This window comes from Conger conger, chromosome 1 (assembly GCF_963514075.1).
Source record: "Conger conger chromosome 1, fConCon1.1, whole genome shotgun sequence".
Taxonomy (NCBI): Eukaryota; Metazoa; Chordata; class Actinopteri; order Anguilliformes; family Congridae; genus Conger; species Conger conger.
Window position 1 is genome coordinate 49,926,445 of NC_083760.1, and position 15,074 is coordinate 49,941,518.

The following is a 15,074-nucleotide window of genomic DNA, read 5'->3' on the forward strand; positions in this document are numbered from 1 at the left end:
GCATGAGGGAGCAGGACGAGGGAGCATGATTGGGCTGCCGCTCTGAGGGTGGAGGGAGGTACTCGGCGGGGAGGTTCGCTGCATACGAGCGCCCCTTGATTCTTTTCCTGTAATTTGTTGGTTCCATTGAATCATGAATAAAGCACACAACATATGTTGGAAAATAAACCTTATGTCGATAACTTATCATTGTACAGTATATGTAACTAATTAAACTGTTGCCATTTTACTATAGCAAATATAATACATAATTTAATTTAATCATGTTGCTCTTTAATGTTGAAATAAACTAATTCTCCCGTGTTATACATCATGTTAAATGTCATCAATATCTGGGGTCTTTATTTACCCGCATGTGATCAGGTGCCCAACAGTACTATCAATGGGACATGACTCCACATCCATTGACATATCGTATATAAAAATAATGAAATGATGAAATTGATGAATATTCCTTCCTGTTACTGTGTGCATACACAGAGCAAAATACAAAATGGAACAATGACCAGAATTGACTGAAATACACAGTCGTTTTATGACACCTAAAAAGAAGCATTCGTTTTTTCACCACTTTTGTAGCATGCTTTTGATTCTACACAGGAGAAATTCCACAGGAGAATTGCAGCTGAGCACTTGTTCTCCACCACAGGATAGCAGCTGCTATCCAAAGGAGAGACGGACTGAAAAACAAGTTAGCTGCAGGCATTTGGCATGAACCTCAGGAGTACAAAGTCAGTTGCCTCCTCCCAATCTAGGCCACCGGGCCATATTTGCCTAATGCCTCACTCAGGACTGAACTAGCAGGTTCTAGGCTACAGGGAACAGACAAGCTCAGTAAGAGACAGCTTTAAGGACCATATCTTTTTTTGAGCAGAGAACAAAATCTTCTGCTATACAAAATCACAGACCATGAAAATCGCCCAATTTGACCAACTAGTTCTGCAGCAGCAGTAGCTACAGTAGCTTTGCACTAGAAGCCTTTGGATTCTGTAAAGAAAGTTTGTCTTCCAAATGGTGTAGGTGGCGTGGGGGAGCATGTGTGCGTTTGTGTACGCTGGTGGAGCGGGGGTTGTCATCATCTCCTACTCTTTCCGGCAGGCATCAATGAGACCCAGCTGGAATCAGACAGGGAGACTGACCTCAGCCAAGAGAGCCAGTCTCTCCATCTGGCAGCAGCCTAGTGATGATACTCCCCACTTCCGGTGTTATGAACACATCATGGCAGCTATGGAGTTTTACTTTGTGCCACATTCTCCCACCAGAGCAGCGGTGCTGGCTAAACAGCCAACAGGTCCTTGAATATTTGACACACGTATGTTTGGAAACAGACAACCTGGCTTCTGGTCTTGCGTTCCCTGTTTTTCCCTCCATTTTTACTCTGCAGGTGGCCAATCACCATTCCATTCGCTGTATGTCCTGTCAATCATCATGATCCCGCCACTACCAATCCCTCCTCTGCTAGATGTAAGCTGTGTGTTTGCTGCCACTCAGATGTCCCTCACTCATTCAGCTACAACTTATGTGTGTTAAAACCAGAACTAGTTCCCGTACTTGTGTATGTGTGGTTGTCTGTGTATAGTCCAGGCCCTGGGGCAGGTAAGATAGAGGCCTCTATACACGGTTGTTGCATGTAGGTCGAATTAGTGTATAGACACATTAGGAAAGGGGTGGTTGCCAGATCTGAACCTGGCAGATCTGAATATGGCCGGCACATGATTGGGCTGCTGCTCTGAGGGTGGTGGGAGTGACTTAACGGGGACATTTGCTGCGCACGAGCGCCCCTGATGAGGCCATGCGGCTTGAAGGCGGCATATTGTTCTCTTTCCAGCTGCCAGGGGACAGTTGTAGCAGTGTTTCCTCAATATACACATGGGCAACTGAAATAAATAGGGTACAATTGGCTAACAAAATTCACAGAAAATAGAAGAAAGAAAATTCTGAAACCAATTTAGGAAAAAAACAAAAAATCTGAAACCAATTTAGGAAAAAAAAAAAAGAAAATGAATCAAATGAAAACAAATGATGAAAACCCAGACTAATCGAGTTGAATAGACCAATTTCTATATTCTACAGTTAATAAAAACAAGAAATAAATATATTTGAGTATTTTGGCAATCTTTTTCCATTTAACTAATGTATTTTCTGAAACAAAACATCCCAACACGCTAGACTATTAACCAAAGTAATACTTTATTAAAATGTTATATTACATCATAGGGGCACAGCTGAAATTACAGTAAAGAGTAAAAATTTAGCTGAAAAAAGACCAGTCTCATTACACCAGTGGTTCATTACAGCAGAGGATTATAAATAGGCTGATTCTTAATTTACTCCAATCACCCCTCCGTTAGCACTTTTGAGAAGCTCAATAGTGACACACCAACAGCTACTTAGCAGCAAAAAACTACAGCTCAGTCCAACAGGGTGCACCACAGGGCCACCTACATACACTACAACACATTCATAAACGAGGGAAAGAACAACCTTTTCTTCCTGAAAGTCGCAAACCGCATACCGTAGGAATGCTTTTACAGTTCTGGTAGTAGTAAATCAATGATAAATCATTTTTTTAGTGGAAAAAAAAATGGGAGAAGAGAAGCCAAAGAAGGTGGCTCCATTCATCTTTTAGACGATGGGAAGCTTTTTTGCGGTTTAGATTTTTTTCTTAAACCAGAAATCACACTAATATTTTATAAGCAAATGACACAATAGCAAATGAACATGGGAGAAAATATGATCAGAAAAGAATACAAGGATGCTCAATACTACTGGGATAAAAATGTATAAAATCAACCTTTGAACTTGAATCAATCAGAACTTTGTGAATTTAAATATAAATGATACATATATATATAAATTAAAGTTCTGTTTATGCAACTATTTCTATGTGACCGTAACTCATGTAATTCACCAAGTGCACATTGATGCTTGGATGTTAAATATAAGTGGTGCGTAAAATAGAAACATTATCCTCACCGGGGAGCATACCACCATCCGATGAATAAATGCATGGCTAATATTTCTCAGGGCATTATAAAAGCTTTCGTACATAATACTACCGCCGGGCACTGTAAAGGCCCTTACATACGGACAAAAACAAATATTTCCCACAAAAATCTTCACATACGAGTCATTCAGAAAAACATTACAGAACCGCACTGAAATGATACCAAGTAACAACACTCCTTTTATTTTTTGTTCTGAATTAACCCTGATAACATGACGGTTACAACAAAATGATAAATTAATAAGAACAAAAACAACTTTATTTCCTTTTGAAGTACCATCTTTCTTCACTTCAAAACAAAGGGCCTTGGTTTCAAAATATAACTGAATGAAAGGTTGTTAAACAACTTATTATTCTACTAATTTTTGCCCCTCAAATCCACCCCCCCACCAAAAAAAAACAAAAAAACTAAAGAAATGGAGATCCAGGCAATCCTTATGGCAAGTTGGTGTCAGTGTTAAGTGTGCATTGCTGCCTGTGAGAGAAACTCCAGTCAAGCTCACGAACAGCACGCTTGTCCTGAAACTGTGGGTTCTTACCAGCACCCTGAGACTCTGCACAGAGCGCAGCCTCGCCCGCTCAAGCCTCCACATCCACAAGCTCTGGGGGCAAGGGCGACTTGGGGTGTTTGCTCTCAAAGTGTTGCTTGAAAGTCTTCGGGTCTGGCATTTGCGTCTGATAAGAAAAGTCATGGGTTAGATATTATGACAACACGTAGTTTCCACTGTCAGTGCTGGACCTGGTTTTCAGCAGGGGAAATCCATGAACATCGTCTTGCAGCTTTCCCTCACGGAAATGGAATAAACTGCTAAATATATAGACTTAAATTGATAGTGTATTTCACAAACCTCCATTGTCTGAAAGCAGCAATCATTTGTACATTTACTGTTACGTGTTGATTTAAACTTTTAAATATATTCCATTTTAGTGAGGGTTCTCTACAAGTTTCCAGGGTACAATCAATAGAAACCAACGATAGTGTATTTAAACTAATCTACCCATATATATCCCTTGGTTTACATTACCTGGGAATAGGGAGTCAGGAGTACCTCTACCAACTAAGAATGAATAAAAAATAAAAAATAAAAAGATGCTTCCTGTTACAACATCAGCCTCATATCCTCATTATGAAACAAGCAGTTTTCCTGCTACCAGACAAGGCTAGACAAGAAACGACGTGTCTAGACTATAATCTGGTTGCATTCAAATTTACTTCAGAAAGACTCCAGGTAGAAAAAAATAGTACAAAAAAGGTGCCCAATAAATGGGGCAATACCGATGAAGTGAAAAGCAGATTGACCATATTGCGGCAATAAATAGACATTTTTTAGTCTGTTGATGTACACCAATATATGAGTAAACCAACTCCTAACAATGTATATTCCCGTTACTCCACATTAGGGATGCACCTATGTGTTTTTTTTTTTATGGCTGATACCGATCTCAGATTTTTCCAGACCCATATATGTCGATGCCGATTTTCAGATATGCCTACACAGGTAATCAACCAATTTAAACACTTGCCTCATATTTTTTCTAGCTGATTACACAATCGGTTCCAATTATCTATCGTAGAAAATACAATCGGCCAATTGTGCATTTTAAAGCTCAAACCAGGCGATTCCGATTCTCTACCGATATATCGGTGCAGGCTGATTATGATTCTCTACAGATATATTGGTCCATTCCTACACCACATGGCCCTTGTCCTTTCCCCCGACCCCCACCACACCCATTCAGAGTGACCGCGAGAGCTGCTTACCCGGCACACTGCACAGGTGAACACCAGGGCAACCTTGGCAGCAGCCTTCTGGTCGTGCGCTTTGCTCTTCTTCGCCTCTGCCTGCTTCTTTGCGTTCTTCTGCTGGGACTGGATCTTCTGGTGCCCGCGGGCCATGACTAAGACAGGCTGCCCAAAATGAGAAAAAAGAAGCACAGCAGCTGGGTCAAAGCTTCATCCGAAAGGCACTGCACCATCTCCAGAGCAGCCTCAAAACTCTGTCTGGGACCTACAGTGGCAGGCAGACCACCGAATAAGCAATGTTGGGGCTGCTGCACAGACTGAGAGTCCACAGTAAAACCCGAGAGACAGCTGGCAGACGCATACCAGGATGCAGAGGCCAGGCTGCACAGGGGATCAAAGGGGCTCTGCTGGCCCAGGTCCTTTTGTTGCCGATGAGCCAAAGACAGGAGACACACAATGGGGTCACAGTCTGGGTTCACACGCACACAGCAGTTGACTTACATAAATGGCTGCCAAGTCAATATCTACCCGACAGTCTGACCTGCTAACTTGTCATGTAGGTCTCACAGGTATGTATACCATAGAGAAAAGTGTTCATATTAAATAAATGTGTAAAGATATATTTCAAAACATGCATTTAAAATACTGGTCTACCTTATAGTCAGTGTAATGTCCACCAATAGACTATAGACTCTCTATAGATTATAGTGTATGTGAGAGACTGAGTGCATTTCAGTGACTTACTTTTTAGGAAATGGTGTAATTTCGCACAATGGTTTGGCAAAGCCGGCCGAGAAATTAGGTTATTCAGTTATTTTGAGCTTTCACAGAAAGCAATTAGTTAAATTTTCCTTAATGAGGCCAACACCAAGAATGTGAAAAAGGCAGCAGATGGTGGCCAAAATTAGGTCACTTTTGAATGTGTGAAATAAGTCCTGGTGCACACCACATGTTCTGTGTACAGCTGCTGTAGGTTGAACAGGCTAATATACATGGGAGCCGGTCGAAAATCAATACGTAAGCTTTTCAAGTTTTATTTTCCAAATGTGCACTTGATTCAATAACCCAAATTTCACCTGATATTCTAGTACATAATTTAAAACGTATGTGTAAAAGACCATTACTAAAAACCACACATGGGCAATTCATGGTTAGTATAAAAGTGCTACTTCAATCACTATTAGTAACTGAAAGCAACGGAGTTCTAGAACACTGACTTACGAGTTTTAAAACACTCCAAAACATCCATTCTTCAAATGGTTATAAAACGGCAATGTAGACATTGGCCAACATAAGTTTATTTGTTTTTCTGGCTCTGTGTTCAAAAATCTCACGGCAATATCTTATTTTTGTCCTTACTACAACCTATGCCTGACCACTTAATGAAACCTTCCAAGAGCTAATCGTGCAATGACGACAAAGGAAGGAAGGAAGCACTTTAAGAGAAAGGTCAGCAAACAGCGGCCATGCTTGGCACATGCACATCCAACCCCAGCTATAAAGCTAACGAAGTGAATTTGATTCTACCCTCGTATAGCCATCTACGGACAGTCTGTACCCTGCAAATCACGTAGCCATCCGCATGCAAATTCTTAAAGAGTTTGACTGATGGGCAGTAAACTAAGCAGTAGATACCCGGTAAATATATTGTGTCGTAATATTACATGATATAAATCACATTCCCTTACAGACAAAATATATCTAGTTTTCATACGAGCAACTTACCTAGTCATCTATATTTAAACATGTACATGGTTATTTTGAGTCGAAATATAATCTGAGTCTATCGATACGATACGACCGGGAACATGTGGCGATCTACCACGCCGAACAGCGAAAAGTGCCTTGAAGCTGTTAACTCGCTAAAAAATGTTCAAACAAGATTCCATTCCCGACATTTACAGAACAACCATTTAGAAAATATTAAACGACTTTAAGAAACGCTAACTACCAAGTTCACAATCTAACATGCCGCACTTCAGCAAATAACTTAACCGCTAGTCAGCAGGCGGGTTCCACGCCTGGTGCAACTCCTAAGATCATCCAACATTCCAATAAACATTTCATCACAACAACATATGCCCTAAGAATTGTAACTGTGACAAACGACTGTATGTGGTAAGTACGTGGTTACGAATGTAGCACTGGATCGAACAATAAATCGCTGTGTTTCAATCGCCCCCTTGATTAAAAAAAGTGTTGCTGCGTCCGAATCACATTATCTTGCATACCAAACGCTACCATATAGTCAATAACGATATGCGTATTATAAATTATACTTACCTGTCGAATCTAACCAAAACAACAAAAATGTGTATGGAATTGATAAGTGCCCGCTTGTTCACTTCTGCTCCCTCTCCCACACAAACACTGTACTCCGCACGTCTGTCACTGCTTGCAACCAAGCTTCTGCACACGGCCCAAAAAGACGTCTGAGGTAGCGAATGACTTTATTGTACGAGAGGAAATATGTACGGCGTCCCTGCCTCTTTTCCTGAATGAGCACACTCTCGCTCGTGTTATATAACACCGAGTGGTGGGGCAATATATCTTTCTTAATAAACGTGAGACGGGATTTGTACTGAAACCACTGGGTGCTTTTAAAGACTTTTAGAACTGTTTCTTTCTGCAGTGTGAAGCTAGCGACAATAAGGATTTTCGCGAAGGTCGAACATTTCAAAATAAAAGTCCCAACAATAAAACCAGCGTTATATAATGGAATTAAGATGGCCTATAATCCAAGTACATTTTTCTGAAACATTTCTTAACCTTCCTGCTTTTAAAATAAAATAAATAAAATAAAATAGGCCCAATAACTTACAGGTTACAACTTGCGCCGTACATTTTGAACATAGTCATCGTTAAATTATTCATTTTCTTTTAGAATAATAATAGTATTGTCTTTATAGTAAAAAAAAAAATCTTTATAGTAAATGGTTGTAAATAATGTCTTCCTTTTTCCATTTTTTCTATAATTTAAATTGGCACAGTAACATCAAGGAAAGTTTAAAGTTGATAAATAAAAATGAAATGCTCCCATTACTTTTAAGAATTTTTAAAATGAGATTAATTAAAAATGCATCACATCAACCACCCTGTGGAAGCTCTGTAACACAATCTGTGCAATTTAAATCAAATAAACATCATGCAAATGTAGCTAGGTACATTCATAAAATGTGATTTGGCAAGGTGAATGAGAGTGTATTAGTACAGAATGAATTTACAGCTGAAAGCACGTCAAGCTCTACTGCTTCCCCTGTACATATTGTCTCAATGACATGGGAGTGTTTTGAAAAGATGGGACCCTCCAATATGCAGGAATAGTGTCACGTTGTATGCATTTCTCCCAGGTACTGCACAGTTGAACCCCAGCCACATTTTCAATGACGCTTATTTGATATATGTGACACTATCCCTCCATTGCTTTCACCAAGCAATTGGGATTTATTTATATAAATTATATCATATCTTTATCACAATATAATTTCTGAGAAGTGGAGGATGCCTGGTTTTCACAACACCCCTATGTCATATCATATCATTTCATATCACTGAAACACCATTTCCAGGGAGTCAGTAGAGCATCATTGATATCATTGATCCATTCACTTGTACTCATAGTTGATATGAATACACTGTAAATTGACTAAGCATACCACAGTCGGACTCTAGCAACATTTTCTATAACCCTTTTTTAATAATGTGACATCATGTTAATGTAGTGAAGGGATGTACAGCTATGTTTGAAATCAAGTTTTACAGTTTCGAAAAGTATGTTTTTTCAAAAGTATGTAAAGATGTGCAAAAAGTGCTGTAGATACGTAGAGTTTTGCTGGTGGTTGTCTTTGAGTGAGAAAAGAATTCATGAATTTTGAAAGATGTCATTGAATGCATTTTGTGTCAAAGCAATGAAAAATGGTACACAGTTTAGTCCACATAAACTGCTGTTGTGCTACCTGTGTTAAGAGTTTTGAAAAAGCGTACTCAGTTCTGGGAGATGGGTATAACCAATTGTAAAAAACTGTAATATTTTTTATAGCCTGCTTATATCATTTAAAAATCTATGTACATGAAGACTATATGATTGCAGTACATTATTCTCCTGTTCTCAGTCACCGTCACCATGTAAAGATATTCTATTGAATCTACACAGAATAGCCACTGCTACAATAACATTAACGTGGCTAAGGTGAGCTAGCTAGCTAGCCAACGCGGCTACTGATGTAGTCACTGGCTGGTTAAATTAAGTGCTTTTGTTATTCATATATTCTGAGATCAAAGGCCATTTTCGATAGACAGAGAGACCTTTATCAGAGACCAAGGAACTTTTTCCATATATTAAGGGATATTTTTCTTCAACCGAGAGTCGTTTTCCTTCAACCGAGAGCTGTTTTCCATAAACTGAGGGCCGTTTTCCATAGACCGAGGGATGTTTTCCATAGATCAAGGGATGTTTTCCTTCAACCGAGAGCCATTTTCCATAAACCAAGTGCCGTTTTCAATACACCCATGGATGTTTTCGTAGACTGATGGACGTTTTACTGAGATATCGTCTGAGGTCCATGAACTGACAATGGTTTTCCTGAGATGTCTTCTGAGATCCAACATTGTTGAGACCAATGCAACAAAATAGTTGTAGAACTGAGAAAATAACTTCAACTGTGGTTTATTTACATTTGCTTGGGCATCTGTAGATGTTCTCATGCTTAACAACGTAGATCTGGCAGCTGCTTTGTAACTTGTCCTTCTCTCACATTGAGACGATAGTTAAATAGGGTAATCATTGTGCAAACATTTCTGATGCTTGTGTAACCAAAATCAGGTACCAAGCACATGGTCATGCCTTGTGCATTACACTGGCAAAGTAGGGAGGTCAAACGTTGGGCCAGCAATGTAATTATAATTCCACACACAAATACTAGGCCTAAAAAGCAAAATTAATGTCTGGGTTCACTTTAACAGGCGATTTAACAAGGAAATATATAAAATTACAATAGATTGTTTTAAAAATACACCGACAGTTCAACAATGTTGCTTTTTTACTTAAGAAGACAGAAATGGTGATGATAATTTGACTCTGTTTAACATGGTTTGTGCCTGCACCAAAATCAATGATATATTATTTTTAAAAAACACATTGAAGGCAATAATATAGGCAACATTACACTTTGAGACAAAATCAGTGAAATGCTTCACATGGTAATCAGTCATTATTGATTAATACATTAGTCTATTTGGGTGTCCTAAAACATTACAATTACTAATATAATGGAATAGTAACTAATTTACAGTTACTAATTCTATAGGCATTTCTGAAGCAAAATGGGACCGAAAATCTTGGTGCCTCGTAGTGTGGACAGGCTCTCTAAGGGGCTGGGGCGAAAAATGAACCTTCTGTGCACCTTCTCCGTGCACCAATGTGGGGCACCACCTGGGTTTGGGGGGTGCCGGGAGAATGATTCTACCCTGGCTGATGCACAGAACGACGTGGTGCACAGCAAGGCAGTGCAAGGGTTAAATTGGGACTTGTAAGGAAAGGGAGCCCTGGTATATGGAAATGCAGTTTGGAGGGCGGGGGGTAGTCTGATTTATTCACAGCACCTTTATTAATATGTTCTGTTTGTTTTTGTGCACCAGTCTTTGTAACAATTAATTCACAATAGAGAATACAGATTCCAGTGGTTTCCGCTGAATTTTGGGAAGTTGTGGTACGGGGACTGCAAACATGTAGGGTCAAAACTTCCCCTTTTTCATGCGAAAATGTTGTACATTTTGACAGTTAAATACCTCAGTCTGCTGCACTGTGAGAAGAAACCCCTTGAGCCTACACTTGAGCCATCAAAGAAATTAAGTAAAAGGTGTCACGTGTTGTACTGGTTTATTTTGTGTTTGAAATCACTCTAATGTTGCAGTAAGCATGTGAAACAACATGCTCGCCACATCAGATTTAGAGATCATATTCAACTAAAATCATGTTTGCAAATAAAAGTTAACATATCGAATAAAACATTTCTACAACAACAAATTAGATTATTTTCAACTTGATAAACCTAAAATGTTGAATCAACATTTTTCAAGCAGAGATTCTCTGGAAGGGAGATATTCCAACTATGTGTGAACATTTAACATTTGATTTACATTAAATTATTTTTTTGCTGATTTTTTTGGAACAGTGTTGTGCAATTTTACAGTGCATCCGGAAAGTATTCACAGCGCTTCACTTTTCCCACATTTTGTTATGTTACAGCCTTATTCCAAAATGGAATAAATTCATTTTTTTCCTCAAAATTCTACACAATGACAACATGAAAGAAGTGTTTTTGAAATTTTTGCAAATTTATTATTAAAACTAAGAAAGTATTCACAGCCTTTGCTCAATACTTTGTTGATGCACCTTTGGCAGCAATTACAGCCTCAAGTCTTTTTGAATATGATGCCACAAGCTTGGCACACCTATCTTTGGGCAGTTTCGCCCATTCCTCTTTGCAGCACCTCTCAAGCTCCATCAGGTTGGATGGGGAGCGTCGGTGCACAGCCATTTTCAGATCTCTCCAGAGATGTTCAATCGGATTCAAGTCTGGGCTCTGGCTGGGCCACTCAAGGACATTCACAGAGTTGTCCTGAAGCCACTCCTTTGATATCTTGGCTGTGTGCTTAGGGTCGTTGTCCTGCTGAAAGATGAACCATCGTCCCAGTCTGAGGTCAAGAGCTCTCTGGAGCAGGTTTTCATCCAGGATGTCTCTGTACATTGCTGCATTCATCTTTCCCTCAATCCTGACTAGTCTCCCAGTTCCTGCCACTGAAAAACATCCCCACAGCATGATGCTGCCACCACCATGCTTCACTGTAGGGATGGTATTGGCCAGGTGATGAGCAGTGCCTGGTTTCCTCCAAACATGACGCCTGGCATTCAAGCCAAAGAGTTCAATCTTTGTCTCATCAGACCAGAGAATTTTGTTTCTCATGGTCTGAGAGTCCCTTCAGGTGCCTTTTGGCAAACTCCAGGCAGGCTGCTATGTGCCTTTTACTAAGGAGTGGCTTCCGTCTGGCCACTCTACCATACAGGCCTGATTGGTGGATTGCTGCAGAGATGGTTGTCCTTCTGGAAGGTTCTCCTCTCTCCACAGAGGAACGCTGGAGCTCTGACAGAGTGACCATCGGGTTCTTGGTCACCTCCCTGACTAAGGCCCTTCTCCCCCGATTGCTCAGTTTAGACGGGAGGCCAGTTCTAGGAAGAGTCCTGGTGGTTCCGAACATCTTCTATTTACAGATGATAGAGGCCACTGTGCTCATTGGGACCTTCAAAGCAGCTTTTCTGTACCCTTCCCCAGATTTGTGCCACGAGACAATCCTGTCTCGGAGGTCTACAGACAATTCCTTTGACTTCATGCTTGGTTTGTGCTCCGACATGCACTGTCAACTGTGGGACCTTATATAGACAAGTGTGTGCCTTTCCAAATCATGTCCAATCAACTGAATTTACCACAGGTGGACTCCAATTAAGCTGTAGAAACATCTCAAGGTTGATCAGTGGAAACAGGATGCACCTGAGCTCAATTTTGAGCTTCATGGCAAAGGCTGTGAATACTTATGTACATGTGATTTCTTAGTTTTTTATTTTTAATAAATTTGCAGAAAAATATTTGTGTGTAGAATTTTGAGGAAAAAATGAATTTATTCCATTTTGGAATAAGGCTGTAACATAACAAAATGTGGGAAAAGTGAAGCGCTGTGAATACTTTCCGGATGCACTGTAGCTCACTACTTCGAGTTAGTCTACTGTTTATCCATTAAAAGCTCAAGTGTATTTCTGTCACCAATGCCAGGTATCAAATAATGGTCCCCTGTTAGGTTTCGTGTTTTTCATGTTCTGTATTCTGCCTATGTTGTTAGCGGTTTCGTGTTTTTGTTACCTGCACACCGTAGTCTCCCTGTCACATTAATTTGTTTTGCCTGTTTCACTTCCTGATTGTTTCCCAACCTGATTCCCATTCCCTCTCGTTACCTGTGTATTAAAGCCCCTCTGTTTGCGCAGTTAGTTGCCAGATTGTTATGTGTTTATTCCATACTCTCCAGCTTTTTCGTATTGATACCTGTTTTGACCTGTTTCGTCCCCGACCATCGAGTTTAGCTTATTCCTTCTGTCTTGTTCTGACCCATAGTTTTTCAACCTGTTTCTGTTTACCGACTTTCGTTTCTGGATTGTGTTTCTGTTTAATCAGCCCGTTTGTTTTCGACCCATTGCCTGTGACCGCAACTATTCTTTGGATTATCCTCAATACATCTGTTTGCTGGAGATCTGACCCTTTGCCTGACTATTGCTTACGAACTGCCTTATCCCTGCTATAACTGTTTGCTGGCTATTGACCCTCGCTGTACCAACCTACCCTGAGAAAATAAAGACCTTATTTTCTAAAGAACTTTCATTGTGGTCTCACTATTGGATCCCCCGTTCTGAGTGCCTGATATCCCCCACACAATGAAATCAGATATACATGGGGATGGTGGACAACATGTTTACTATTTACTTGTTTTCAATTTTCTAGTCAGACTCAGCTAAAAGCCTGTCCTGTGTAGTCCAGGGATATGCCTGCTACTCTAAACTATGTGTATATTTAATATCCCATTTGAAATAACATTAGTACTATTATGAGAAGTCTAGTTGCTAATTACGCAGTATCACAATGCTATTTTGAGCAAGTTATATGCCTCAATTCATAGTGGGGCAAAGTTATCACAACATGCCCAAACTTGAATGTGTGCTAATTAAGGGTACAGATTATTATTGACCTTGTGTAAACAGGAATATGAAGTCACACAAAATGACTAGTACATTTTTGAGGTAGTCCCTCTTGTTTTGGAGAAATGAACAGTGTGACAACTTACCCCACCCTAGCCTACAGAAAACTTTGTGATTGATTACATGTTTAAGTATGTGTACCATATTGTCACATTTCCTTTACATTATTTTCAATGTGATATCAATGTTTCATCTTATGCCACCATAAGAGAAAATGTACAGTAGGCTCCAGAATTATTGGCACCCTTGATAAATATGCACAAAAAGTACTCTAAACAAACAAAATTCAAGTAATTGACATGAGCTTTATTTTCCAACACTACAAGGTAGTGTTCTTTAATGTCGTTATTAAAATATTGTTTAGTATTGCTTTAATGGAATCAACCAAATTCTTACCTTAAAAAAAAAAATCAATAAACAGGTTTCACAATTATTGACACTCCTAGTTTCAAAAACCCCTTGTGTTTGAGTCATCAACATCTCAAATTATTGTTGCGTTCATATTCATATTATACAAACAACTGCAAAGTAATAAAACTGCAAAATGCTGATGCCGGATTGTTAAAAAGACTCTCTGCTTGCGAGAACAGCAGCTTAGATGCCTTTTATTTATTCTGTTCATATTTATTCCAGTCCTATGTGGTGCATACATAGTTAATGTAGCCTATATAAACACATGTAGGCTAGCAACAAACAATGCTTAGATGTTACTTTGAATGAAAAGAAGGAAGTCCGCAAACTTACTTACACGCCTTTATTGTAGACAAAGTTTCAATGCAGGTCAGGTTTGGTGCATTAGTTTGCCATGTAGCTTTATATTTCTCCACCCGGACAACTGGCTTAATTTCCTTTTTTTTTACTGATTAAACAACAAACAATAATGGTGAGTTCAAGTTTATTATAAGAAAACATCATGGCATAGCAGATGTTAAGTCCTAAATAGGTTTTAATATACATTTTAATGTTCGCAAAGACACGTTACAAGTAGCTGTAGCACACGCAGTCATATAATGATCAAACAGTAAAAAAGTGTAGGCTACACAGCATTTTAAAACAAAGTTTTTTCATCTTTACTCTGCCATCTCTTTAAATTGCCTGAAATGGAATCCGTGGTCATTAAAATGTATTTTAGGGGCGTCAATTTATGCTAATCATACGTTTTGTGCACACGCTTTTTTTTTATGATTGATTGGTATTTATCAACATGCACACACGTATACAAAAAAAGCTGTGTTCAGTAAATCTGGTGGAATTTGTTAGTTCACTCACACAGAGTTACGAATATATTGAAAAGTTAGCTATTTTTTTTAGCTAACTTTTGGCCTACATATTTCAGGTTTGGTAGAAATATATGTTTGTTGTGCAAATTATTCAATACAGACATATTTATGGAACCAAATAACCCACCTGATTATAAAGCTACGACTGTTTTTTACCAACGTTGAAGTTTATTTTGTAATCCATTCAGCTGTCGGGACTGTCAGGTTCTGTGTTCTTAGTTCTCTCCATCTATTGTTACCCTC

At 39.3% G+C, this 15,074-nt stretch overlaps 1 protein-coding gene across 2 annotated transcripts; it reads right to left on the minus strand.

Annotated features, from left to right (window-relative positions):
- Positions 1 to 2,168: 2,168 nt before the first annotated feature.
- On the minus strand, positions 2,169 to 7,322 carry znf706 (zinc finger protein 706). 2 transcript variants are annotated; one of them, XM_061218627.1, is made up of 3 exons: positions 7,035 to 7,322; positions 4,770 to 4,906; positions 2,169 to 3,682 (listed from the first exon to the last, which is right to left on the minus strand). In XM_061218627.1, the coding sequence occupies exons 2-3, from the start codon at positions 4,902 to 4,904 to the stop codon at positions 3,587 to 3,589; spliced, it is 231 nt and encodes a 76-aa protein (XP_061074611.1). In that variant the 5' UTR covers positions 4,905 to 4,906; positions 7,035 to 7,322; the 3' UTR covers positions 2,169 to 3,586. The 2 variants fall into 2 exon arrangements, with proteins under 2 accessions (XP_061074611.1, XP_061074603.1); XM_061218619.1 differs by having other exon boundaries at positions 4,770 to 4,916; positions 7,035 to 7,303.
- Between the last annotated feature and the right edge of the window lie 7,752 nt (positions 7,323 to 15,074).